The 26,872-nt window shown below is 42.9% G+C and overlaps 1 protein-coding gene across 8 annotated transcripts in view; it reads left to right on the top strand.

Annotated features, from left to right (window-relative positions):
* AK5 (adenylate kinase 5) overlaps positions 1-26,872 on the top strand; it is a gene marked incomplete at both ends in the record, with an annotated part of 183,818 nt that overhangs the window by 8,857 nt on the left and 148,089 nt on the right. For all 8 annotated transcript variants that reach the window (XM_080916078.1, XM_080916074.1, XM_080916076.1 and 5 more), the window contains 3 exons: positions 3,728-3,895; positions 5,206-5,375; positions 5,462-5,575. In XM_080916078.1, coding sequence (XP_080772204.1) covers positions 3,728-3,895; positions 5,206-5,375; positions 5,462-5,575 — 452 coding nt within the window. The remainder of the gene's footprint in view (positions 1-3,727; positions 3,896-5,205; positions 5,376-5,461; positions 5,576-26,872) is intronic.

Here is a 26,872-nt window from a genome sequence, read left to right as displayed (position 1 = left end):
GTAATAATTTTTTTTCATTTGTCTCATTTTTATTGCTATGTGCCTACTTTCACAGTGACTTCACATTTAAAGATACAAAATCTCACTCAATTATTCATTTGCTCTTTTTTCCCCTACAAATATATATTGAGAATTTACCATATACTGGCAAATAACATTTTTTTTTTCTAAATGTGAATAATAGCCCCCCTCCCAGTGCTGAGCTTTAAAAATGTAAATGGTATGGAATAAAATCTTTCTTTGCCTCAAGTGAAATTGATCATTCATATAATTAGTCCTATTATGTACAGAAGATTTGGTAGTCATTTAATAAATTTTTTTATTGGATTTATTTTATTTACATTTCAAAGGTTAACCCCTTCCAGTTTCCCCTCCATAAACCCCCTATCCCATGCTCTCCCCCTGCTTCTGTGAAGGTGCCCCTACCCTCACACCCCCTCCTGCCTCCCTGCCCTGACATTCCCCCACACTGGGGCACGGAGTCTCTGCCCCAGTGTGCTAAATTTTTAAGAAGCTCAAGAAGAGGAAAGTGGAAATGTGATCCCCTTAAAGACATCTTCAGAGAGAGAAGAATCTTCCCTTGTCCAAACAGGAGTGATTATGCTGCTAATTATATTTCTGTTAATCATTAGACAGACCTTTCTATGGGCTGTGCTCAAGAAAATATTACACTTTGCTGTTCTGTGTTGCAGTAAATATTAAAAAAAAAAAAAAAAAAGGTGCGACCCTGGCTTGCTCAGACCTGGACAGTCGCTCCCACACTAGTTCTGGCACCACAGGGCCATATGGAACTTGCATTAATTTATCTCAGCGCTCCACCTTGGCCCCCAGGGTACTCTCTGACCTGCGTGGTCCGCGAGCCATTCCAGCGTGGTACATTCACAATCCCCTTGGCGGGTTGTTACCATGCCAGGCTCACACATCCCAATTCTGTGGCCAGCTTCTCTTGCCACTGCACCTTGTCTTGAACTCAATTAAGTCCCCACATGAAGGAAAACACCTCACAGTAACCTCTGATCCAATTGATATGCTATAATTTTCCCATATAGATAAACCCATTCCTTAAACATATTTATAACAACCTGTGTCTATGCTCAGAGAAGAATCTTTACATCTGCCTCCATGTCACTTCCAGCTCTTCTCCTTGCTCTTGCTTCCTCCTCTCTTTCTAAAACTTTGTTTCCCCCATCCTTCCTTCTCATCCAGTGACAGGCCTCGTTTTATCTTGTGCCTGCCTTCCTGCATAAAGACATCTTCTTACAGCCCTGTACCTGGAATATATGCTAGGAAGATACAAAATATCTTTCTAAATTCACTTATTTTGTAATTATAAATTTTTATTTTATAAAGTGATTTTGTACTTTTATCTTTTGTATTTTTTATTTGTTTGATTTGTTTTGTTTTAAAATGCTGGGGGTTTGGACTCAGGACCTCATGCAAGAAAGGAAAGCACTCTTAACAACTGAACTGTAGCTTCCTAAAGGTAAACATTACTTGGGTTAGATTGTTGCACTTGGTGTGTTAAGATTGTTAAACTTGGTGAGTTAGATTGTTACATGTTAAATGTTCAAGAGCATTTCTAAGTGCCCCCTTAAACTCAAGATTTCTAGAAATAGAATGATTCATAATTTTTTACAAACATATTGACAATGGTATACTAACATACAGTTTTTTTTTTTTTTGACAAACTATTTTGTGACATCAAACATTACATCATCTAAGTGAATCACTTGCAAAGACAGACAATTGGCAGACATATCTTTAACTTATTGCATTGCTAAGACAAAGCAGGCTACTATACTTGGTACCTTTCCTGAGACAGCCTTTGCCCACATTTTCTAAACACTCCCTGCTGCCATCTGAAGACTCCTTTATTGCAGTCTAGTAAGTCAGAGGTCAAATGATTCCATGCATTGTATCAGTAGAGAACGGGGGTCCCTGCTGATGAGCACCTTGGGAGATGAAGCATACCCTGTGCTTAGAGACCTTGTCAACTATTGAGAGCCCTCATGGAGGTCAGGTAGCTGCCCTTCTCCCTCCTGCAGGGGTTGTTTTCAAGTTAGGATTCTCTGCTTCCTGGGTGATAACAACACCTGGGATAAGAAAAGAAGCCACGAACTATAGACTGGCAATGGCAAATACCGTCTGTCTGTCTGGAGCTTGCCAGGTCTGTCTTCTAGACCACTGGGTATGTGTGGTTTCTATTTCCAATTTCCAGTTTAATGTTGCAAGTGCCAAGTGCAATCCACTGCTTATGTTCCATCTATGTTTGTTCTAACTTCTGAATCTTCCTTTCTTGCAATTCTTTTCTTATGACTCCACCCCAGACACACTTGTCACCTTGATATCCTTGATCTCCTGCAGAGTTCACCATGAAACACTGCCTGGTGGGCACATGGCTGTCCAACTATAACACATATGTTCTAGAACGACCAGGACTGAGGAGACAGTTACAGCTTAGCCTCCTACTAAAATCACACCCCCCCAACACACACACCACACACACACCACACACACTCACCCCACATATGCCCCCCACAAACCCCCACACACACCCCATACGCCCCCACACACATACCCACCATCCACACACCACACCCCTCCACACACACCACACACACCCCACACACACACCATACACCCCACACACACACCACACATACCACACACACGTCCCACACACACCACATACACACCCCATACACATACAGACACACCTGAAAGTAAAGGTCAAATGCTTGTTGCCAGTATAGACAAAACATTAAATCTTCACGTTTACATTGTAAGTCAACAAAATCAAAGATATTCATCTTAGTTACTATTCTATTGCTGTCAAGAAACACCACAACTAAGGTAATTCTCATAAAAGAAAGCATTCGATCATTTAACTGGGAGGCTTGCTTGTGGTTTCAGAGAACTGGTCCATTACTGTGGCAGGGGGTGTGGCAGCAGACAGGCAAGCATCATGCTGAAGAAGTAGCTGAGAGCTTTACATCCTGATTCCCGGGCCGCAGGCAGCGAGAGACCCAGATGCTGGGTGTGGCATGGGCTTTTGTAACCTCAAAGCTCAAGTCTATGACACACTCCTCCAACAAGGCCACACCTCCTAATCCTTCACAAAGACTTCATCAACTGGGAGCTAAGTAGGCAAATATATGAGCCTTTGAGGGCCATTTTCATTCAGACCACCACAGAACTAAATATTGAGAAATTAGAATACAATGTCAAAAAGTACTACAAGTTAGATATCTGTTATTTATGCCACTAAACACTTTACTGGACTCTCAGAGTAAGAACCTGTTTCTATTTGTAGAGTAAATAGCTTATATTCCACACAGGCACTGAATCCCTAGGCAGCTGGGCAAGGGGATGTTGTCAAATTCCAGAATAGCATTACAGAGGTTGTGAAGTAAAATGAAGCTGTGCTGAAGAAAGTTACCCCTTTTCAACGCAGGTGGCCCAGTGTAGCCATCCATCTGTGTCAATAAAGTTTTATTAGAACACCGGCCCCTCACTCGCTGATGTATTGTCTGTGGCCATATCCATGCGACCATGGGTGTTGAGTATGAGATGATGTGGCTTTAAAAGTCCGAGTTACTGACCACTAAGGAAGCCTTCTTTCAGAAATTGGCTGGTTGATATAATTTCTGGTACGAATCCGTCAACTGTGAAAAGTGCTCCCTCTACTTTGTTTCTCCTTTTTCAAAATTTTTCTACTCTTTTGCAGTCATGCCTGAAAATTCAAACTTTCCATATCGGCGGTATGACCGGCTCCCTCCGATCCACCAGTTTTCCATAGAGAGTGACACCGACCTGTCTGAGACCGCAGAGCTGATAGAAGAGTATGAGGTGTTTGACCCGACGAGACCTCGGCCCAAAATCATCCTTGTCATAGGTATGACAGCAGGCACGGTGGCTCTGCACTAATGCCAACTGTGTTTGAAGTTTATGTCTCAGAAGCAATAACTAGGTAGCAAATCTTCAAATGTCGAGTTGGGTAAAAACGAACAAGCAGAAACTTCAAGGGATGGCGAAGGGAAATGACTTACAACAAGTTTCCATAAAGCAGAACTGGAATTTATCTATTTAATACCTCCTAGTTCATGTTCTTAATTTCCCATTAACACATCACAGCTCTTCCCCATAATGAATTGCAAATAACATTGCCACCTTTTTATGAATCTGCTGCTGTCCTCCTTTGAGCGCTAATGTAGTTAGCCAGCTAGATATTTTCTTTTAAAAATGAAGGTTTTGTTCTCTTTAACTGGCAAATAAAACTTTTATTACCTAGTAACCACAGAAGGAAAATAATAATGGCGTATTGGAAGTATTCATATGAGTGTAAAGTAGTGCTTAAAGTAAAGTATGTTTCCATCTTATCCACAAGCAAGTGTAAGAGATGGTGCCTTACCCTACCAGTAACGTGTTATTCTGCAGACAGCAAAGATAAAAGCTCTGTGAACCTTATGCTGAATACAAAAATATAAGTCCAATTCTGTCTAAGGAATAGACACTGAACATACTTTAAGTAGTTTAGACAAGGAATTTTTTTTCAAGTGTGTGCATGCGTGTATGTGTGTGGGTGTGTGTGTGTGTTTGTGTATGCAGATGATTGTGCATGTGTGTGTGTGGTTTGTGCTATGTATGTGCTCGTGTGTGTGTGTGTGTGTGTGTGTGTGCACAGGTGGTTGTACATGTGTGTTTGTGTGGTATCTGTGTACATGCACATGCATGTATACACAAATGACTGTACATGCGTGTAGAGGACCGAGATCAATCTCAGGGGTCATCTCCAGAAGCTGCCCACTTGCTTTTTGAGACAGAGTCTCTCTCTGGCTCAGAGCTCACCAAATAGTCCAAGCTGGCTGGAGAATGGTCCCCAGAGATCTTTCTATCTCCACCTCCCTACCTCTGAGACTAAGTGTCACTATTTCGTGTCACTATGCCTAGCTTTTGACATGGGGTCTGGAGTGCAGTCCCTGCACGGGAGGCACTTTGCTGACTCAGCCATCTTTATAGCCACACAAAATGTATACGTTGCTTATTGCAAATTCTAACTTTCTCAAAAATCTATGAAATTATGAGGAGACCTCTGAGTACACAGCAGTCCTTGTCCCAGGCTGTCACCTCCCGGGGCAATAGTTAACTATCATGGACAAATGTCTCTTCCTGTGAGGTCATAGGTTTGCCTATTTTGAATGCCAGGTGGTCCAGGAAGTGGAAAGGGTACCCAGAGTTTGAAAATCGCGGAGCGGTATGGATTCCAGTGCATCTCAGTGGGAGAACTGTTGAGGAAGAAAATCCACAGTGCCAGCAGCAACAGGAAATGGAGTCTGATCGCCAAGATAATTACCAACGGGGAGTTGGCCCCACAGGTACTACTGCATGACTGCCTTTTCTCCTGCAAAAGGCAGTTGCTTCTGCCGGGAGTACACTGTAGATTTCTGTCTTTGTATTAAAGGAGACGACAATTACGGAGATAAAACAAAAACTGATGCAAATACCTGATGAAGAAGGCATTGTTATTGATGGATTCCCAAGAGATGTTGCCCAGGCTCTGTCTTTTGAGGACCAGGTAAGAATATCTCCTAGCATTTTTTAGCTTCTCTCTTCTGTCTGCTCTCTTCTATCTATCTATCTATCTATCTATCTATCTATCTATCTATCTATCTATCTATCTCTCTATCTATCTATCTATCATCTATTATCTATCTATTATCTATCTATCTATCTATCATCTGTCTATCTATCTATCTATCTATCTATCTATCATCTATTATCTATCTATTATCTATCTATCTATCTATCTATCATCTGTCTATCTATCTATCTATCTATCTATCTATCTATCTTCCTATCTGCCACTGATGTGTGCATGTATGTGTGTGTATCCATGTGTGTGTGTGTGTGTGTGTGTGTGTGTGCAGAACAAGAACCCTACATATGTTAGACAAGATTTCTACCACTGAGGGACAGACTAGCCTTATTACTATTAACTGATTGAAAAATAATGTCTCACTTTTTACATAAACTTTTGGGATTAAACAACAACAAAGAAAAACAATGGTTTCTTGGCAGCATTTCTGAATTCTGGTCTGGAATAGGCGAATCCATTTGTGTGTGTTAGCAAAAGGTTCCCACCCCCTTGACAAATGTTAAAAATTGAAGACATCATTTGACAAAAAAAAAAGAAAGAAAGAAAGAAAGAAAGAAAGAAAAGAAAATCCCATAAAAATTTGTAATAGAATGTGTTAATTTTATTTAAAAGTGTAGTTCTTTATAAACCTTATTTCAAATACTTGCTCTAAGATGTCTTTTTATGTTTAATTTCTTTAAAATAAGTCTCAGTCAGTAATGTCCAGGGATGAACCTGGGATCACCCTACACCACCATCCTTGTCAGTTGAAGAGGCCTCTCTCCTGGGTCAAGAGATACTGGGCTTCCTATGTTAAAACGCTGCCCAGTTCCCAGTGTGTACTCAAATGGAGTAAATGACACTTTCTTAGCTTTCGTTTTATCCATCATCATAAAGGAACACAAAATGGAACTACTGTGTCCACTGATGCTTGAAAAGACTCATAAGCCAGAGTCGTATTTTCATTGCTCAGAATTCTGGAACCATTCTTCTGGAATATGCACTTTGGTTAGAGCAGAGGGGAAAAAGGGACATGCAGAAATGGCTCCTTCCATACGGAAGAGCCACGTGCAGCTCTCCTAGAGACCTAGCAATCTCTGTCTTCACTCACACTTGGGATGTGCCAAGAGTCATGGTGCTGGCTTTGAGAACTGAGCAAGCAGATCCTTTCAGCATAGTCTACAGACATATCTTGTCCCTGACACACTGGATAGAATTAGGCATCTCCCTAAGTTTACATTTTAGCATCCTAGACTTTCTCAGCCATGTTGTACAGTGGTACCTGACACTGATGCTGCAACAGACCCCACAGGAGTTCAGTGGATGCAGAGGCAAAGGTTTGTGTAAAATGTCAGAGTTGGTCCCATCTTGCCCTCCTCCTGTGTGGGCTGGCTAGTGCAGCATATCTTTCTGTTTTTCCACCTCTGACATCAAATGGGCAAGGGTTTCACATCATTTCTTCATCATCAACTGGGAATCTAGGAATTTAATTCTGCTTAATTATTAAGTATCCAAAACTAGTGAAGGCCCCACCGGCTGCTCCCATCTAATGTGCCAACCCAAACCCCAGCAACTCTTTGAACTTAAAAGTGAATGACTTAAAAATGAGGGTCCCCAAGCTGCCCTTCGTAGTTTTATACATTACTGGAAAGACTGAGAGAACCCAGGAAATATGTGGCTTACATATACTAATACATTATAAAGAATGCAACATAGGAACAGAGAGGCATAGGCCAAGGACTATCAGGACAGGATAGAGCTTCCCAGTGTGTGCACCAAATCTGCAAGTCTAAGAAAGTTTTAATAGCCTGATCTCCAACCTCCCTCTCCTCCCTGGGTATCATGGGGTAGAGCTGAAAGTTGTCATGTCTCTCTGTCCTGAGTCTACCTGAGGTCTTTTCCATGGTCACCTCACCAATACAGGCACATTGTCTTTTGAGGGTTCTTAGGAAGAGCCAAAGACAAGCCATTACTCAAGACATTCCTAGAGTTCTGTGCCGGGAACAAAGATTATGTGTTTTTATTAAGCCACACATCATGTTTTTCTTTAGTAACTTTACAAATTGATTTATTTAATTCAGCTCACTTTAGTGGAAACACACACACACAGAGACAATTCCATTTCCTTCAAGTTTTGCACACCACAGATCTAAGGGTAAGAAGAACTATACATGGTGCCAGCACAGCCATTTTGATAAAGCAACCAACTCCTGCCTGGCTCATAGAACAAAGAAGAGTAGTTTCCTTCCTTCCACTTAAGGAAATGCCAACGCTGAGATTGGTCAGGCAGCTTTTCTCCGTGAAGGGACCCATGGTTCTCTTCCCGGTGTTCCTCTCCCATGTAGGATGCTACCATTATCAACCGTGTGCTTGAAATGAGCGCTGTCGTTACTACAATTCTAGCTGGCCTCTTGAGGAAATAGCAGAAAAGATCTAAAGTCCCAAATCAGAAAATGCCACCTAGCCCTGCGTCCACTGGTGCTGTTCACACCCAGCTCTTGTAGTCACTAGTGCTGTTCACACCCAGCTCTTGTAGTCACTACTGCTGTTCACACCCAGCTCTTGTAGTCACTACTGCTGTTCACACCCAGTTCTTGACGTCACTGGTGCTGTTCACACCCAGCTCTTGTGTTCACCAGTGTTTTTCACAACCAGCTCTTGTAGTCACTGGTGTTGTTCACACCCAGTGCTTGTGCTCACTGGTGCTGTTCACACCCAGCTCTTGTAGTCTCTGGTGCTGTTCACATCCAGCTCTTGTAGTCACTAGTGCTGTCCACACCCAGCTCTTGTAGTCACTGGTGCTGTTCACATCCAGCTTTTGTGTTCACCAGTGTTGTCATCCAGCCCTTGTAGTCACTGGTGTTGTTCACACACAGTGCTTGTGCTCACCAGTGCTGTTCACACTCAGCCCTAATGCTTGCTGTTGCTGTTCACACCCGGCCCCTCTGCTCACTGCTGTTGAGAATTTGGCCATGCTATCTTCATGGAGAAAAATGAGAAGTGTGGTCTACTGAGGCAGACAGAGGTCTGCAACAACTTCGTGACTGGGAAGTTTCAGCTTGTACCAATTTGCCTCCCCGGCCAGGCAGAAGTGGGTGTGCTCCCTTCCTCCTACACACAGCACACCACCACTCAGTTTGGTGAACACCGGAGCACGATGACACCTTCCCAAAGCTCAGCACCCCAGGCGCATGGACAGTTCTCTTCACTGGGTCTGGCTTTGCTTCTCATACTCTGCTAACTACAACCTTAAAGTTGGTTTCTCTTCCCTCTCATCACTAAAGAACTAGAGGCAGAAGAACAGGCTAGGTGAGATAAGGCGTCCTTTAGGAGGGGGCAGCTGAGGATGTGTACTGAGGTCACAGAACCGTGTGCAGTTGATACGTGACACCGATGGGTATAATTGCAGACCACCCAACGCAGGAACCATTTCCAGCTCTACACTTGCATCAGCTGAGCCCATTGATTGTCATCACTGTCTTCTGAGGCTTGAACCTCTGAGGTCTTTCCCATTCTTTACCAATTTAGAAGATGGTGGAAACAGGCTTATATCCACCTCGGGAAGCTATTTTCTTCTTTGAAATGCCTTTATTGATGTGTAGACATGAGTCTTTATTGGTGTGTAGACATGAGTCTTTATTGATGTGTACACATGGGTCTTTATTGGTGTGTACACATGGGTCTTTACTGATGTGTATACATGAGTCTTTATTGATGTGTACACATGGGTCTTTATTGGTGTGTACACAGGGGTCTTTACTGATGTGTAGACATGAGTCTTTATTGATGTGTAGACATGGGTCTTTATTGGTGTGTAGATATGAGTCTTTATTGGTATGTAGACATGAGTCTTTATTGATGTGTAGACATGAGTCTTTATAGGTGTGTAGACATTAGTCTTTATTGATGTGTACACATGAGTCTTTATTGATGTGTAGACATGAGTCTTTATTGATGTGTAGACATGAGTCTTTATTGATGTGTAGACATGAGTCTTTATTGCTGTGTAGACATGGGTCTTTATTAATGTGTAGACATGGGCCTTTATTGATATGTAGACATGAGTCTTTATTGATGTGTAGACATGAGTCTTTATTGATGTGTACACATGGGTCTTTATTGGTGTGTACACATGGGTCTTTACTGATGTGTAGACATGAGTCTTTATTGATGTGTACACATGGGTCTTTATTGGTGTGTACACATGGGTCTTTACTGATGTGTAGACATGAGTCTTTATTGATGTGTACACATGGGTCTTTATTGGTGTGTACACAGGGGTCTTTACTGATGTGTAGACATGAGTCTTTATTGATGTGTAGACATGGGTCTTTATTGGTGTGTACACATGGGTCTTTATTGGTGTGTAGATATGAGTCTTTATTGGTATGTAGACATGAGTCTTTATTGATGTGTAGACATGAGTCTTTATAGGTGTGTAGACATTAGTCTTTATTGATGTGTACACATGAGTCTTTATTGATGTGTAGACATGAGTCTTTATTGATGTGTAGACATGAGTCTTTATTGATGTGTAGACATGAGTCTTTATTGATGTGTACACATGGGTCTTTATTGGTGTGTACACATGGGTCTTTACTGATGTGTAGACATGAGTCTTTATTGATGTGTACACATGGGTCTTTATTGGTGTGTACACATGGGTCTTTACTGATGTGTAGACATGAGTCTTTATTGATGTGTAGACATGGGTCTTTATTGGTGTGTACACATGGGTCTTTATTGGTGTGTAGACATGAGTCTTTATTGATGTGTAGACATGAGTCTTTATTGATGTGTAGACATGAGTCTTTATTGGTGTGTAGACATGAGTCTTTATTGATGTGTAGACATGAGTCTTTATTGGTGTGTAGACATGAGTCTTTATTGGTGTGTAGACATGAGTCTTTATTGATGTGTAGACATGAGTCTTTATTGGTGTGTACACATGAGTCTTTATTGATGTGTAGACATGAGTCTTTATTGATGTGTAGACATGAGTCTTTATTGATGTGTAGACATGAGTCTTTATTGATGTGTACACATGAGTCTTTATTGCTGTGTAGACATGGGCCTTTATTGATATGTAGACATGAGTCTTTATTGATGTGTAGACATGAGTCTTTATTGATGTGTACACGTGGGTCTTTATTGGTGTATACACATGGGTCTTTACTGATGTGTAGACATGAGTCTTTATTGATGTGTACACATGGGTCTTTATTGGTGTGTACACAGGGGTCTTTACTGATGTGTAGACATGAGTCTTTATTGATGTGTAGACATGGGTCTTTATTGGTGTGTACACATGGGTCTTTATTGGTGTGTAGATATGAGTCTTTATTGGTATGTAGACATGAGTCTTTATTGATGTGTAGACATGAGTCTTTATAGGTGTGTAGACATTAGTCTTTATTGATGTGTACACATGAGTCTTTATTGATGTGTAGACATGAGTCTTTATTGATGTGTAGACATGAGTCTTTATTGGTGTGTACACATGAGTCTTTATTGATGTGTAGACATGAGTCTTTATTGATGTGTAGACATGAGTCTTTATTGCTGTGTAGACATGGGTCTTTATTAATGTGTAGACATGAGTCTTTATTGGTGTGTAGACATGAGTCTTTATTGGTGTGTACACATGAGTCTTTATTGATGTGTAGACATGAGTCTTTATTGATGTGTAGACATGAGTCTTTATTGGTGTGTACACATGAGTCTTTATTGATGTGTAGACATGAGTCTTTATTGATGTGTACACATGGGTCTTTATTGGTGTGTACACATGGGTCTTTACTGATGTGTAGACATGAGTCTTTATTGATGTGTACACATGGGTCTTTATTGGTGTGTACACATGGGTCTTTATTGGTGTGTAGACATGAGTCTTTATTGGTGTGTAGACATGAGTCTTTATTGATGTGTAGACATGAGTCTTTATTGATGTGTAGACATGAGTCTTTATTGATGTGTAGACATGAGTCTTTATTGGTGTGTAGACATGAGTCTTTATTGGTGTGTAGACATGAGTCTTTATTGATGTGTAGACATGAGTCTTTATTGATGTGTAGACATGAGTCTTTATTGATGTGTACACATGGATCTTTATTGATGTATAGACATAGGTTTGCTCATGCTTTTGCTATTTAGTTATTTTGTTTGATGATACATTTCCAACATTGTGATTTCCTTAGGGAAAAAAAAATCTAAATTATGTCCTGATTATGGAAGGTCACCCTCCTCTTGCTGTCATTTGAATGTGGGTAATATCCTCCACAGGTCTCTATGTAAGATTCTCATCTCCCAGGTAGATGTGTTGGAAGGCTCTGAAAAACTTTGAGGGGTGGTATTTTATGGGAGATCTTCATATCCTTGGAGGCAAGGTCTCACAGGGATGGTGAGGTCCCTGCTGTTTCCTTTCCTTCTTGATTGTGATATGAACACTAAACTGATGTGCTCCCATAAGGATATTCTGCCCTTGCCAGAGGCCCAAACCAGTGCGGCCACTCAATCTTCTAGAACCATGAGCTAAAATATACCTTTCTGCTTGATACTTGCCTGTCTGTCCGGCAATCCCTTACAGTAACACAAAGCTGATCGATGTGCTTCACCTGCTTTTCCAAGTGGTCTAGTCTCTGTATTTATTTCCTTATGAAGATAGCATAGTCCTGGTTTTAATGTCAAACACAGGTTTTTGTAGAGATAGGTGTGTACATTACTTTTCAGAAATGTCGTGCCTTTCTATCCATGCGTCCTAGTTTCTGTGTTGTGGTAAATTACCCCAACAAAAAACAAACTCAGCTCACAGTTCCAAGTCACAGTTCATCCTTTTGAAGAAGTCAGGACAGCAACTAGGTATAGAACATCTACCTGCCAAGACAGAATAATTGCATGTATGCCTACTTGTTTGGCTAGATTTTGCCTTTGTTTCTCTTCCACGGTCCTGCCCACATTCAGGTCAGATCTTTCCTGTTAATTAGGCCAGCTAAGGAAAAGCTCTCACAAGTGTGCCCACAGACCAAACTGACTTAAGAAGTCCTTCAAGGAGAACCTCTTCCTTAGGGAGTCTGGATCATGTCAGACGGACAGAAGTGACCAACACAGGCGACCATTGCTGTGTTGCTGTGTGTAGTAGGCCTAGTTCTGCGTTGTTAGATACAATTTTCTAGTTTTCCATATAAAAATTGTCTGTCGTTTGGTTAGCTATGTTCCTTTGCAGCTTATAGCATTACAGAAAAATTGCCCGTTTGGTAACCTATTCTTCTCGGTGTTTGGCTGACCTTGATAGAATTACTGTGTTTGTGGTCTGTTTCTGGCACAGGCTTCTCTTCTGTGTTCTTTGAGGCAGAGCTTATTCATTCATCCCGAAGGCCTGCTTCCTTCTCCCTTTCTCCGGACCCTCACTTCTGTCTCATCTACTCCTCATGCTCCTGTACTGCGGAGGGTCTTCTGTCAGACGTGGAGTGCTTTGGAAGGGATAACAAGCTTTAGGGTGTGGGATGTCACACAAGGGAATCATCTAAGGAACTGCATAAGAAGTGATTTTGAATCATTTCTCAGACCTTTCCGGTGAGCCAGCAGGGTTGGTCAGTGAGTGCTGCCTTTGCTAGTCTGTACTCCTGATTCACGCGCGGCCTCACTCCCTGAGACCCCAGTGTTTTCCTCTGAAGAACAAGATGACAGGTACCTCACAGGGTGGTGGTGAGGGTAAGAGTTACTCTCTGTAGTTCTCTGCAGTCATGCCCCCCACCCCCACCCCTGTGCCTTGCCAGAAGGGTGTGATGGTTACTAATGGGCCTGGCAAACACAGCCTCGCTTTGATTTATGGCAGGGAAAGCTGGTTCTTCTCTCCTTCTGGCAGAGGCTGTGAAGGCAAAGACTCTATTCCTCCTACTGTCTATTTTTCAAACTGACCGATTAACTCAGCAGAGGCATCCTGGAGGTCTTAAGGCTGCCGACAACAGTGCCCCTTTGAGCTTCTGAATTTGGTCTCAAGCCTCTGTTTGAAGATCTTGAGCTTCTACAAATGGCTGGAAACCACTGAAGAGCCCAGGAAGCTGCAGTCCAAGGACATTCGACACTGCTGGGCAGGAAGCCTTAGGAAGCCCATTAATTAGCACATCCCGAATCCCTCCTGCTCCTCCCCCTCCCCCTCCTCTTCCTTCCCCTCCTTCCCCTTCCCCTCCTTCCCCTCCCCCTCTTTCTCCTTCCCCCCCCTCCCTTCTCATTCTCCTCCTCCCCTTTCCTGCTCCTAAGGGGAAAGAAATAAATAGTAATTGATCAATTGAAACTAACCCAGAGATGAAAACAACCCAGAGTTCCAAAATGAGCCACGGAAGAGCTCCTCCTGAGACTGCAGGTGCTGAGCTTCAGGCCCGTGTCACCAAATGGTGAGGTGGAGCACCGCCATTGCTGTACCTGAGCAATGACAGCCTCGCTCTGCTGAGCTGTAGTTTGAGAAACGCTGTCCTGCCCATGTAATCTCCGGTCTGAATTCACCCACATGGCCGTGCGTCAGGCAACCACAAATGTAAGGGGCACTCAGATGTTGTTCTTTGTATATACCTTCCTTCTGCCTGGGCTGGGATGTTCGGTGGTGTATTGGTGAAGGAATTCACCCACTATACTAGTGTAAAAAAAAAGGATGTTTATTTAGGGAGCTCCCCTGCAGGGATCAAAGGACAGTGGCAAGGAAAGAAGCACCTAAGGCAGCAGGGAGCTCCGAGGGCTTCCATTTTGAAGAAGTCCTCAGTTCATTAAGTTAAGCCTCTTTCTGTGCAACCTGTTACTCCAACCATGCTAATGAGACCCTAGTTGATTGGTATTTGGTTCTGGGCATTGAGGGTGAGACACTTTGTGTGTTGCAATCCCACCACAGAAATGAGAGCAATTCCAGTATTTGGTGTCACTGACTTTGCTTGGCCACAGCCTTCTGGTGGTTTAGCATTTGGGCAGAGCACAGCTACAGTTCTGTCTGGAGATGACTTCTGGACCAGGCTTTCATGGAGGACCTGTTCACTTTCTCCATCTTGACCTTCCCCATAATACTGTCCTCACCCCCGATAGAGCTACAAATTTAGGTTTGGGAGACGTTCTTTACTGGTTTCTTCGAAGTGAACAAGGGTACATTCCACTCTGCCTTCCCTAGGAAGGGTTGCAGCGTGCATCAAAGAGGAGCACACCTGGGTCAGTTCTAGTGGAAGGTCCATGTGACTTGGTCAGGGTGATAAAGGGAAGTGTGGCTGGTGGTGATAGGCATGGAAAGCTGTGTCTACATGTCCTTTGGGGTCAGAATTACAGAACTGAGAAGAAAGAAATCTGACAAAGTGATTGAAAATATAAGGGTATGCTTTTCTGAGCAAATGTGGAATAAGGAAGGGTGGCTACTAAGGCCGTGCTCCTAACCAGTTGTATGCATACATACCTGTGTGTGTATGTGTGTGTGAGTGTGTGTGTGTGTATGTGTGTTGTGTGTGTATGTGTATGTGTCTGTATGTGTGTATATGTGTGTGTGAGTGTGTGTGTGCTTATGTGTGTGTATGTATGTGTGTGTGAGTGTGTATCTGTGTGTGTGTGCATGTGTGTGTGTGTGTGTGTGTGTGTGTGTGTGTGTGTGTGTGTATTGGGTTGGGGATGGGGTATGATTTGGATGGGCTGGTGAAAGAATTTAACCTTTATGTCAGAGTAGGAAGAACAAATTTATCTTATTCTTTAACTTATTTCGAGCTTACAAACTTATTGGTTCAGCAAAGAGAGCAGCAGGTAAGACTGCGCGCAGCAGTGCACTGCAACTCCTCCATTTGGAGAAATCCTCAGTAGGTTAGGGTGAGCTCCTTTGCATCTGATTGTAATTTCCCAACAGCAATTTCTGTTGTGCAGATTAGGCAGCTCTGGGGTATCCAGTGAAAGCTCACTTTGTTCGCCTGTGCCGTCCTAGGTACTGATCCGTTAGTTTCCTCCTGAGGTATCACCTCACTAAATAGCTCAGGCTGACCTTGAACACTTGATCCTCCTGATTCAGCCTCCTGAGTACTTAGACTATAGGTTTGTGTGTAGCTATAATTGTGTTGTTTTTGGTAACATATATGCACACATATATTATACGTTATAATATATAATGTATGATATCATGTATATAATGTATACTATGCATTATAATATAACGTATAGTACTGATCACTTCACTATAACAGAGGCAGGTGACGCCATCAGGCAAGGACACAGCTGGCACTCCAGTCTGGTGCAGATGTGGAATTGAGACCCCTGACTTTCCCTGCCCTAGAGATTATGAACAGACAAGCCTCCAGGCAGAGTGTGGGCTGCAGACAACATTTTCAAAAACCAGTCTGCCAGAATTTAAAAATGGAAGATTATAAAATAGAAAGCGATTTTCTGGAGATTTTGGTGGCTCCAGAACACACTCCTGGATCTCAGTAGTGACAGTTGACTGTAGACAAGGAGTTCTTCAGTTCCCCTGCCTCGCTATACCAGTCTGACCCTTTGAAAGCCTGAGAGCTCCTTTGCCACATGCGCACTCTGCCTCCCCCGGCCTTAGCTGTGACCTGTCCAGCAGAACCCACTCCAGGGCTGCTCACCACTCCCACAGCCCTGTGACGGGTACAATTGCTTCACATCAATATAGCCTGTGCCCCAGACAGTGATGCCCAGCAGGGCCTCAGTCTTTCTGGAGTCCCCTAAAATGTCAGTCTGCTAGAAACTGGTGTTCCAACCTCTCTGCTGCACATCTGTGACACACTGAAGGGCAGAGCTTGCTATTGCTTGACTGGCACAGGAAAAGAGAAATAGTGTGTTAGCAACGGTGGCAGACACGTCACACTGAGCATACGCGGAGGAGTTAGTGCGCACAGACATTGTTCTAAAGTCATCTACATCCTTATACAAGTACCTGCTGATTCTGCCAACAATGTAAAGAGCAGACAGTTTGCAAGTGGATCTGTGCAAAGCCCCGGCACTGTTGACAAGCAGAGAGGTGAGGTGAGCCCAGGTGTGAGCTCCTGAGAGCTGAGGCTCAGTAAACCCCCACCCCGCCTGTGTTTTGAGAAACACAGACGTGCTCTGCTGTTCCAATTTACAAATGTTGCAATATTACCTTTATGTCCTAGCTTGCTTTGTGTTTCTGTGCTAAACACTGCCACCAAAGACGACTTGGGAAAACGGGGTTGGTTTCTGTTTACAGCTTGTAGTCCACCATGAACGGAAGTAAAAAACTCAGAGCTAGAACCTGGAAGCAGTAACTAAAGCAGAGGCCATGGAGTTTTCTCTCTCTCTCTCTCTCTCTCTCTCTCTCTCTCTCTCTCTCTCTCTCTGTGTGTGTGTGTGTGTGTGTGTGTGTGTGTGTGTATGTATTATACACACACACACACACACACACACACACACACACATTATCCATGATCACTTATACACTTTGACAGGGGCGGTACCACCCACAGTGGGCTGGGCCCTCCCACATCAAGCATTAGTTAAAAAATTGGACTTGCCTATGGGCCAGTATAATAGAGGAATTTTCTCAGCTGCAGTTTCCTCTTTCCAGATATGTCAAAATCTGTGTCAAGTTGACAAAACAAACAAGCCCTTTTGATAACCTACAATCAGGTTAGGGGTGTAGCTCTCTGTTAAAAGGTTTACCTAGCATTGCTGAAACCTGGGTTCAATTTCAGCACCACAAAAAAAAATTAAAAAATTAAAAAGAATAAAAATAAACAACAAAAGCAAACACCTATGGTGGTTTGAGTGCAAATGGTCCCCACAGGCACATATATTCGAGTGTTTCCTCCTTAGTTGGTGGAATTACTTGGGAAGGATTAGGAGGTGTGACCTTGTTGGAGGAATGTCACTGGGCTTGAGGTTTCAAAGCCTACACCATTCCCAGTTAGATCTCTCTCTGCCACCAACTTGCAAATCAGCACGTGAGCTCTTGGCGACTGCTCCAGAGCTTTGCCTCCCTTGCTTCATGATAGTCATGGACTCTAACCCTCAGGAACCATGTGTTGCCAAACCAAGTGCTTTCTTTTCTAAGTTGCCTTGGTCCTGGTGTCTTCACAGCAAAGGACAGGGACCAAGACAACAACCAGCAAGATCTGGATGACAGACTCAGAAGCTTAGCTGGCAACCATATTGAAGAATAGTATTTAACTCTAGTGGGAGGATAAAGCAAATGAGATGAGAGCCAGACACCTGGAAGGCCCCCATCCGTCCACTGAAGAACACGTGATGGGCGACTCGGGAATCAAGGTCTCTCTATATCTCATCTCATTGCCTGTAGTCCCACAGGCAGGGAGGCTGAAGATTGCTGAGTTTGAGGCTACTATAAGCTACCCAGGAAGCTCCAGGTAAGAGAATAAGCTGGGCCATAACAAGACACCATATCAAAACAAAAGAAAAGGCAGGACAGACATTCATTAACCTCTTTCCCGGCTGCAACACTTTATGATGTAAGTGCAGAGATGAATGAATCTGTAAGCTCTCGTGGTGCAAGTATGTGCAGAGTTCATACATACAGCATTCAGCGTGTTACCTGGCTGTCCATATTTCATTTGTTTAAACTGTCATTTGGAATAGGTTCTACCCAGAGAGAGGGAGGGAGGATTGAGGAGGGAGAGAGAGTGCACGCATGTGCACCTAAGTGTAGTTACAATTGGACAGGGAGGCTAGGGACGAGCTCTGACTGTTGTTCTCAGGCTCCGTGCGCCCGGGCTTGCTTGTTTGTTGGCTTTGCTTTAGTTTGGCACTGGGAGCTGGAACACACTGAGTGGGCTGAACCGGCTGCCTAGTGAGCCCAGGGATCCTCCTGCCTCCACCTCTCTAGCACTGAGAGATGGCAGACACGTGTCACCATGTCAAGCTTTCACAGTAGGTGCTGGGATCTGACCTCAGGTTCCCGTGCTGTGCAGTGAGTTTTATCAACTAAGCTCCCTCTCTTTAGTCTCACTTTTTATTTTTTCCCATGAGTGTGTTTGGATTTTATCCTGTAATCTTTTGAACACATACCATCATTACAAATCGTGTGTGTAACTAGCTTCTACTGTTCATTATAAAACAAATTATAAGACACACCCAGAATATTTAAGAAAGTGATGTCTATGGGAAATAATAATTATATCAGTTTGTGTTTTAGTGCAAAAATCATTTTCCTATTAACTAGCTGATTTTAAACTTATTATAATTTCAAATGAAAATTTGAGAAAAAGAAAAACAGCCAAAACATTGTAAGTTTAAAAGAATGGTTCAAACTTAACTCATAGTGTAGTGATACTGCACAACAATCTTATTGTACCACAAGAAAAGTTTACACAGATGTGTGAGCCCTTTGTAGGTGAGAGGTGACAATGTGACAGCGTGGTGCCTGCAACACTGGTTCAGGAAAATTCTGGAAGCTCCATCCCTCCTATTGAAATGTTTAATAATAAACTTAAAACAAGACAGGCTCCCATTTCCTCATTCACTTTCTCATCCCAAGACACACCAGATCACACACCCCATGGGATGACGGGATCTGGGACTCAGCATTTCTAAGGCAGACTCAAAGGTGCTGGCAACCGGAGCAGTCGAAGTGACAGCTCCCCTACTGCACACGCCACTCGGTAAGGCAACGGTCGCCAAGGAGTTTTCTTCTCTGAGGTGTGCTCAGAGTTTGGCAGTGGAATGCTCATAGATGAAATTCTGATGCTTATCCATAGCCAACACCAAGCACATTGACTTAGATTGTGTTGTGGTGGCCCTGGTGGCAACGGTCATGAAGGGGACTTTAGTCTTCCTAAGGCATCTTAATCACTAAGCTCAGCCATTTATATCCCTTCAGGCTTCTGCCTCTGGTTTGTTTAAGCATTCTGAGGCAGGGTCATGCTATGTGTTTAAGGCTTGCTTGGGACTAGCTGTGTTAGCCCAGGCTGGCTTGCCACTGGCTATGTTAGCCCAGGCTGGCTTTGAACTTTCAGTAATCCCCTTGCCTTCCCCTCTGGAATGCTGGTTTTTTTTTTATAGCCTTGAGCCAGTATACCCAGAAGTTGTGTATTTTGACACTGGGAATTGAACCTAGTGTCACCCACATGCTAAGCATGAGTTTGACCACACTCACATTCACCACAACATCCTTTATGTTTCTTGAGTAACTATGTAGGAAGGCCATGGCCGCTGAACTCACATGGCCTCTGAACTCTATTCGTCATGCATTGTAGATTAAGGAGGCAAGTCCTACCAGACCAGCTGTGTATGATGCGTTTCTTCTTTTTCCTAGTGGTTCCTGTAGGGAGTCTAAAAATAGATTCAATTCTGAGTCTGAGTGACTGAGAATATATATATGAAAAAAATCTCAACTAGATAAATATGATTTCTTAAAACTTAGATATAGAGAAAAATTAACCCCCAAAGGCTAATACTGCTCTCTGTATATAGTGAATTGATTTGACAGATGTGTAATTTGATTTGTTCTTCCTAAGGGGGACAAATCTGATTTGCTTTTAAGGGGGAGTGATTTAATTTTAATTATGTAATATTTTTCCTAAGCGTTAGCACTTCCATGCAAAATATTAGATAAAATCTTGAGGCTTTCCCCTAAAACTAATGGCCTAGAATCTTGTTTATAATTATTTAATAATTAGCCTTTGATACTGAGATTCTATTAGAAGATAATTATTTGTTTGTTTATTTTATTGCCGTGTGTTGTGATACAATGTAAGTCCATTAAAATTAGAGGGCTGATGAGAGTTTTATAATCAACCTACATGAAGTGAAAGGTAATTTTCCGACTCTATGTAACTCTATGATCAAAGTCATTCTTGATGTCTGTGCATATTAAGTATGGGTGCTGTGTAGCGTGCGTCCCCAAGTTTAGAGGTGTGTGACACTAACTATAATTCTTAGGGCATTAATTATGTGGAACAATAATCCAAGAACTGTTTGTCTGATTGGTTTCCACTCATGCTCTCTAGATAGGCTGCTCTTCAGTAGTGGTTGGGTTAGGAGCAGTTGAGTGTTGTCCTGACCAGTGATGCAGACTCGAGCAGAGCTCTCAGGCATCTCTGTGCCTCAAGGACTTCATGGTCCACAGGGCGCACAAGGCTCCAAAGGTCGAAAGGTCTTAACCTGGAAAGCTACAAGGAAGCCCTGCAGCCAATTCTAACCGAGCTTTAGACAATGGTGCATGTGTGTGTGTGCGTGTGCTTGTGTGTGTTGTCTGTGTGTGTGTTTGCGAGTGTGCATGTGTGTTGGTAGATCCATGGCATCCCAGCACTTGAGGGGTGGAGTCAGGAGAATCAGGAATTTAAGGTTATCATCAGATAAATAGCAGGTTGAAGGCCAACTTGAGCTTCATGAGGCTTTGTTTCAAAACAGACCACACACAAAATAATATTGTCCATGTTACTTCACAGACTGAGAATTTCCTGTGAGTAGAACCCAAGAACATGCAGGTTCACATATTCTTTAGCAAAGTCCTTCTGTACAGAAAGCACCAACTCAAGCTTACTGTCTGGCAGCGCGGGGCAGCGATTCCAGGGGTGCTGTCCGTAGTTACCGGGCAGGCAATCTGGTGGTAACTGCATGGATGCTTGCAATCAGAGCCTTCACACAATCATATCTACCTCTGTGTCTGCACTCATCTTCTCCCTCAGCTCACCTGACTAGGAGAACTTCCTCACAGTATGGGAAGTTTTCCTCCAGCAAAAAATGCGTTCCCAGTGACACGTGTCTCCAATGAATCTCTGTCCAACACAATCTGGTCTGAGCTAGATGTGCCTGGTCTTACCACTGCCCCATCATAGACTTTTCCTTCTTTCTCTCTACTAATCTTTGATAATCATTCTTCCTTTTCCTTTTAAAACAAGCTTCAAGCCTTAGCCTCTCTTGAAAACCCTCCCAAGCCTTCCTGACTGCGGTCTCCCCTCTGCTTAAGTGGGAAGTTATGCTACGATTTGGAACACGCCTATGGCTCTGGTCATAATAGTATATGTTGTTCAGAACACGGTTGCATTGCTGGGGATCCACGGGAAAGCAGGGGCACACTCACAGAGACCAAGGGCACACTCACAGAGACCAAGGGCACACTCACAGAGACCAAGGGCACACTCACAGAGACCAAGCAGAAAGGCATTTGCCCGGGTGTGTGGGGGATACCTTTGCGAGATGAACATGGATGTGAGAAAACAGTAGCTCAGCACCATATGTCTGGGGGGAAAGAGCGTTCTCCATCCCAAAGGCTGCAGGCCCAAGAAGCAGAAACTTTTTATCTGAGCCCAGATTAAACAGATATCAAAAGAGGGACACAGGCAGGGGCCTTGTCCTTCCATAGGCAAAAGGAGGCAGCCTCTGACTAGTGCCAAGGGAATGACCACTGGCCTCCCCTCTGCCACTTTCCTGTGTCCTGCTGGCCCTTATTCCAAACCATCAGAAAGCCAGCGGCCAGCAGAACCTATAATGCCATTCTGGAAGGGTTGCTTACCTTGCCAGAGTTGGAGCGGAGCTGTGGAGAGCAGACTAGAGAGGCCGAGGACCATGTCCAGTACACAGCAGACTTGCTGTGGGCAGAGGGTCCCGCACCTGATGTTTTGCTCACAGCTCCTCTGTCCACAAGACTTCCTCGATGACTACGTCACCCTTTCCCACCAATCACACATTTGCGTGATTCCGCAGAATGCTTCCTAAGGACACATGACAAAAGGTTGTCTGTAGGTACCGCCTGATACTTCCTGCACAGTGATACACTCTGACAAAAGTGACTGTTCCCTTAATTACCCAGTCCAGTCCCCTCATTTTCCTTAGCAGACGACAGTTCCTGGAGAGGGTGCATAGGCAGCTCTAATTTGAGTATCTTAAGTAATTACCAAAAACTAAAGTCAAATTAAGCTGGCTGTCATAGATTTTGGAAACCCAAAACATTGTTCTCATATCGTTCCAATGTAGCTATGACATAAGCATACTGCAGTCTGTAAACAGTGAACATGTGTAAGGGCCCCATATGACGGGGGAGGGGTTGATGGATGGAGTGCAGAACTTACAAAGGAGTGAACAGGATGCCAGTTTGCACCGTGAAGGATTCCCACCTTGGATTATTCATTCAGGATCTTCACTGTTTCAGTACAAATGAATATACTTTGTTTTACTATACGTGCTTTTAAAATAATGACATGAATGGAGAATAAAGAAAAGCTATACCACACAAACACCAACACAAGAAAGCTGTGGGGACATTGGTGACGCTACAGTCAGCCAAGGCAAGGAGGATTACCAGGGGCAGAGGGATATGTCCTATACCGTAAACAGGTTCACTCAACAGGTCCTTTGAATACATACAATTGTATTTTCTCACAGTGACTCCCTGCCAGCCTAGATATTATGTAGACCAGGCTAGCCTCAAATTGACAGAGATGAGCCTGCCTCTGTCTCAGAGTACTGGAATCAAAGGCATGAGCCACCACACCTGGTCCCACAACTGCATTCTCTTGTGTTCAATGATGTTTCGATTATGAAATATATACTAATAAAGATGTTTCAATATATAAAAGTTTTTTAAGTTTATAGATATAAGCAAATGAGAGAAATGAAATGGACATACATACAGAGTTGAAAGTTTTATGTGTGTTGTCATTGTATAATGTAACAACTAGATAAAATATCAATAGTAAGACATTTTAAACACATCTAAAACACTCGGTCCAAAAACTGTGTAAGACAGTATTCTCAAGTACACACACACATTCATCAAAGTAAATTAGTCCAAAAACTTAAATGTTACTACAGAATAGACTGTGTGCTTTGACAATGACAGAAAAGACGAATTCAGCAACATTCAACAGCGTTTTATTTGGTCGGAGTGGGCACAAAGCCTAGCATATTGGAAATAGGAAGGAATTATTTGTCTGACAAAAGACGAATTTTATAAGCCTCACAGCTAGCATTGTATTAAATGGTGTAATGCTGTACGCTTTCCTCCTAATACTGGGAGCTCTGAATATATATCATCTTTGTACTTCACACAGCATTGTCCCCAAAGTTCCAAATAACTCTCTAAGAAAGATGAATGAAAGGTGTAAATGTGGGGAGAAAAAGTTGAACTGAACTTACGAATTTGCATGGTGATCTAGAGAGAAAATCCTAAAATTGTCTGTGGTCTGGTTGTGCCTGTTGAATTTGCAATAGGTTTCTCTGTTTCATACAGTAACTCACCCTCTCCTCTGCTAACTTCTCCATGATGGATTCTTTATAAAAACCTCGACTTAGGAGAGAAATGCCTCTCTCTTTAGCAGCATTGTTCAAATATCATGAACACTTGATTTAAATACGGGGTGGGGTAGATAGCAGATATGCTGTGTTCTCTAACAGGCTGAACAGCTCTTGATTCTCCTGTTTAGTACATATGTCCCTGGTACTTCCTCTTTTCTGTGTGTCACAGCCTAAACAGACTCCCATTCATGCTCTAAAGAACGCGTCAGAACGTGTGCTATGACGCTCACTGCCGATGTTCTTGGATCTAACTACAGAGATGCTCTACGGTGATCTGTACCTGTGGATAACATGATGGCTGTCTCGGGGCTTGATCACTGTGAACAAGGCAACCCATATAAAGGCAAACATTTAACTGGAAATAGCTTATAGTTTCAGAGATTCAGCCCTGTTATCATCATGGTAGGAAGTATGGCATCGTTCAGGTAGACATGACGCTGAAGGAGAGTACTGCATCTTTAAGGAAGCGACTTTCCCAAGCATCCAAGAGGAGGGTCTCTTTCACACTGGGCAGAGCTTGAGCATAGGACCTCAAAGATCCCATGGTCACACACTTCCTCCAATAAGGCCACCCCTCCTAATAGTGACACTTTCCATGGGTCAAGCATATTTTGTTGTGAGACCCCCGAGGTGTCTTAGCTCAGGAGTGTGATCCACAGAACACAATTAGACAATAGACTGCTACATGCAAGAGACTTTTATTCCATGTACATGGGGTCGCTCATCCTCACAGGGAGAGTCAACCCCGAACTCAAAAAGCACACATCTTTTATACTTTTTTGTGAGGGGGAATGAACTACTATCTTACCATTGGTCAGCAGTATAATTTTCAGAAAGAGGAGAGGAAGGAGGGAGGAAAGGGAGAGAAACTTTGGCAGTAAGGTTGTTGACAATTTGCATTCTCCTTAAAATTCAGTACAGGGAGGGGTAGGGGAGCTGTTCCTAAAGCAGTCATTTTTGTTTTGTCTCAAATCAGCTTGGTCATTATAGCTTGACCTGTCCACTAAAGCTTTGTTTTTACATTTTCAGAACCTTGTTTATATATTTCAAAACTTTGAGGGGTTTTGTCCTTGTTTTGTTTCTCAGAAATGGGTGATTAGAGCATGCGCTAACTATGACATGTGTCAGGACCCTATCTGGGGCTTTCTAGAGGGCCAAGTGGCTATCAGTCAGTATATTTTGTGGGTTTTTTTTTCCTGAGAATTACTCTGGGTCATTGTTTTTATTTGTCAGGCACAGGCAGGATCTCATAGCCTTGGGATGACTGGAAAATCTCTGAGTCTGACTTTAACCATTTCTGTGTCTTTAGGGTCTCACATTCTAAGAATGGGGTGTTTTGGAAAAGTCTCAGAGCCCCTAAAAACCTTGTTTTCTACATCAGTTCAAACCACCATATTCCATTACCTGGTCACAATAGGCTTTTTCAAACATATGTGTCTGTGGGGCCCATATCTAGCCATAGCATAATGCAAAATACATTTAGTACAACCTCAGAAGTCCTTTAGCCTATCACAATCTCAACAATGTTTAAAAACTCAAAGTTCAAAGGTTCATGCAATCTCTTTCATAGTTCCAACATCACAGGATATACATTACCATTCCAAAACATCACAGTGAGGAAATGCTAGACCAAAGCAAGGCAGAAAACCAGCTGAGCAAACTCCAAACTCTGCATCTCCATGTTTGATGTCAAAGCGCTCCTTAGATCTTCAACTCCTTTCATCTTTGTTGACAGCAACAAACTTCTCTTGGGCTGGACCCATTCCTGTTAGCAGCTTTCCTCAGCAGATAGTTCATGGCTCTGGCATCTCTAACATCTTGGGGTCTCCAAGGCAACTTCAAGTTTATACCTTCTTAGTCCAATAACTGAGGTCACACATTTTTGGATGCTGAGTTCTGCTGCTTGCTGAGGCTGGAACGTGGCCCCTTACATTATCTATTACATTGTCAGAAGTTTTCTGTTTTCCAACTCCTTCACTGACTAAGCTTAACTGTCCTGGAATTGGATATGTAAACTGACCTTGAACTCAGAGATTTGCATGCCTGTGTTTTCTAAAGGTTGAAATTAAAGGCATGTACAAGCTCACCAAGGCCTAAACTTTTTTTTAACTTGGAACTTGCTCTGTACTAGGTTGGCTTTGAACTCAGAGACCTGCTTACCTCTGGCTTCAGGGATTAAAGGTGTGTACTACCATGCCTGGACCTAAGCTTCTCTTCACTTCCTTTTCACGTGATCTTCATAAATTCTGGATTATAGTTCATTTCGGGAGAGTCAGGGTGACAACTGAGAACAGCCATCACAATCCATCACTTGTCAATTTGAGAGACAATCACATTTTCTTATGTCCAAATGAAAACAATAGCTAAATCTTAATAATGCCCATCATGACATAACTATCCCTTCTTCAACTGCAAATGCATAAACAGTAAGCTTAGCTGGGTGGTGTCTTGCCCCAAAGTCACCACTTACTTAATCTGTTTATCTCCTTGAAGGCAGCATTTAGCTCCATTCCACTTCCTGGTGCCTCTTTAATACTTGAGCCATACATTTTGTATTTTCCTTTCTATGCTTGCTATACATGATCAAAAGTTACCCATAAGAGTGAACCACAAGACAAAGTCTACCCCTGGCTTTTCTGAGACTTCCTTTGTCAATGCATCTAATCTGAGTCTTTCCACCTTAGCCTCAGGCAGACTCTTCAGACAAAAAGGAAAGGCAGTAACATTCTTCACCAAAATATCATAAAAAAATTCTAGGCCATATACTAAAATTCTTCTCCTTGGACACATCAGAGCCAAGCTCCCACAGTTAAAATCACCCTCAGTACCAATGTCTTCCATATTTCTATTAGGTTGGCCATTAAGCCAGTCTTAAAACATTCCACTGCTTTCTAAATCCAAGGTTCCAAACAAAAACATGGTCAGGCTTATCACAGAAATGGCCCTGGTACTATCTTCTGTCTTGGTTTTATTGCTGTCAAGAGATACCATAAA

This window comes from Micromys minutus (genome assembly GCF_963924665.1).
Source record: "Micromys minutus genome assembly, chromosome: 4".
Lineage (NCBI taxonomy): Eukaryota > Metazoa > Chordata > Mammalia > Rodentia > Muridae > Micromys > Micromys minutus.
Note: the sequence above shows the minus strand (reverse complement) of the source record. Positions and strands in the feature narration are given on the sequence as shown.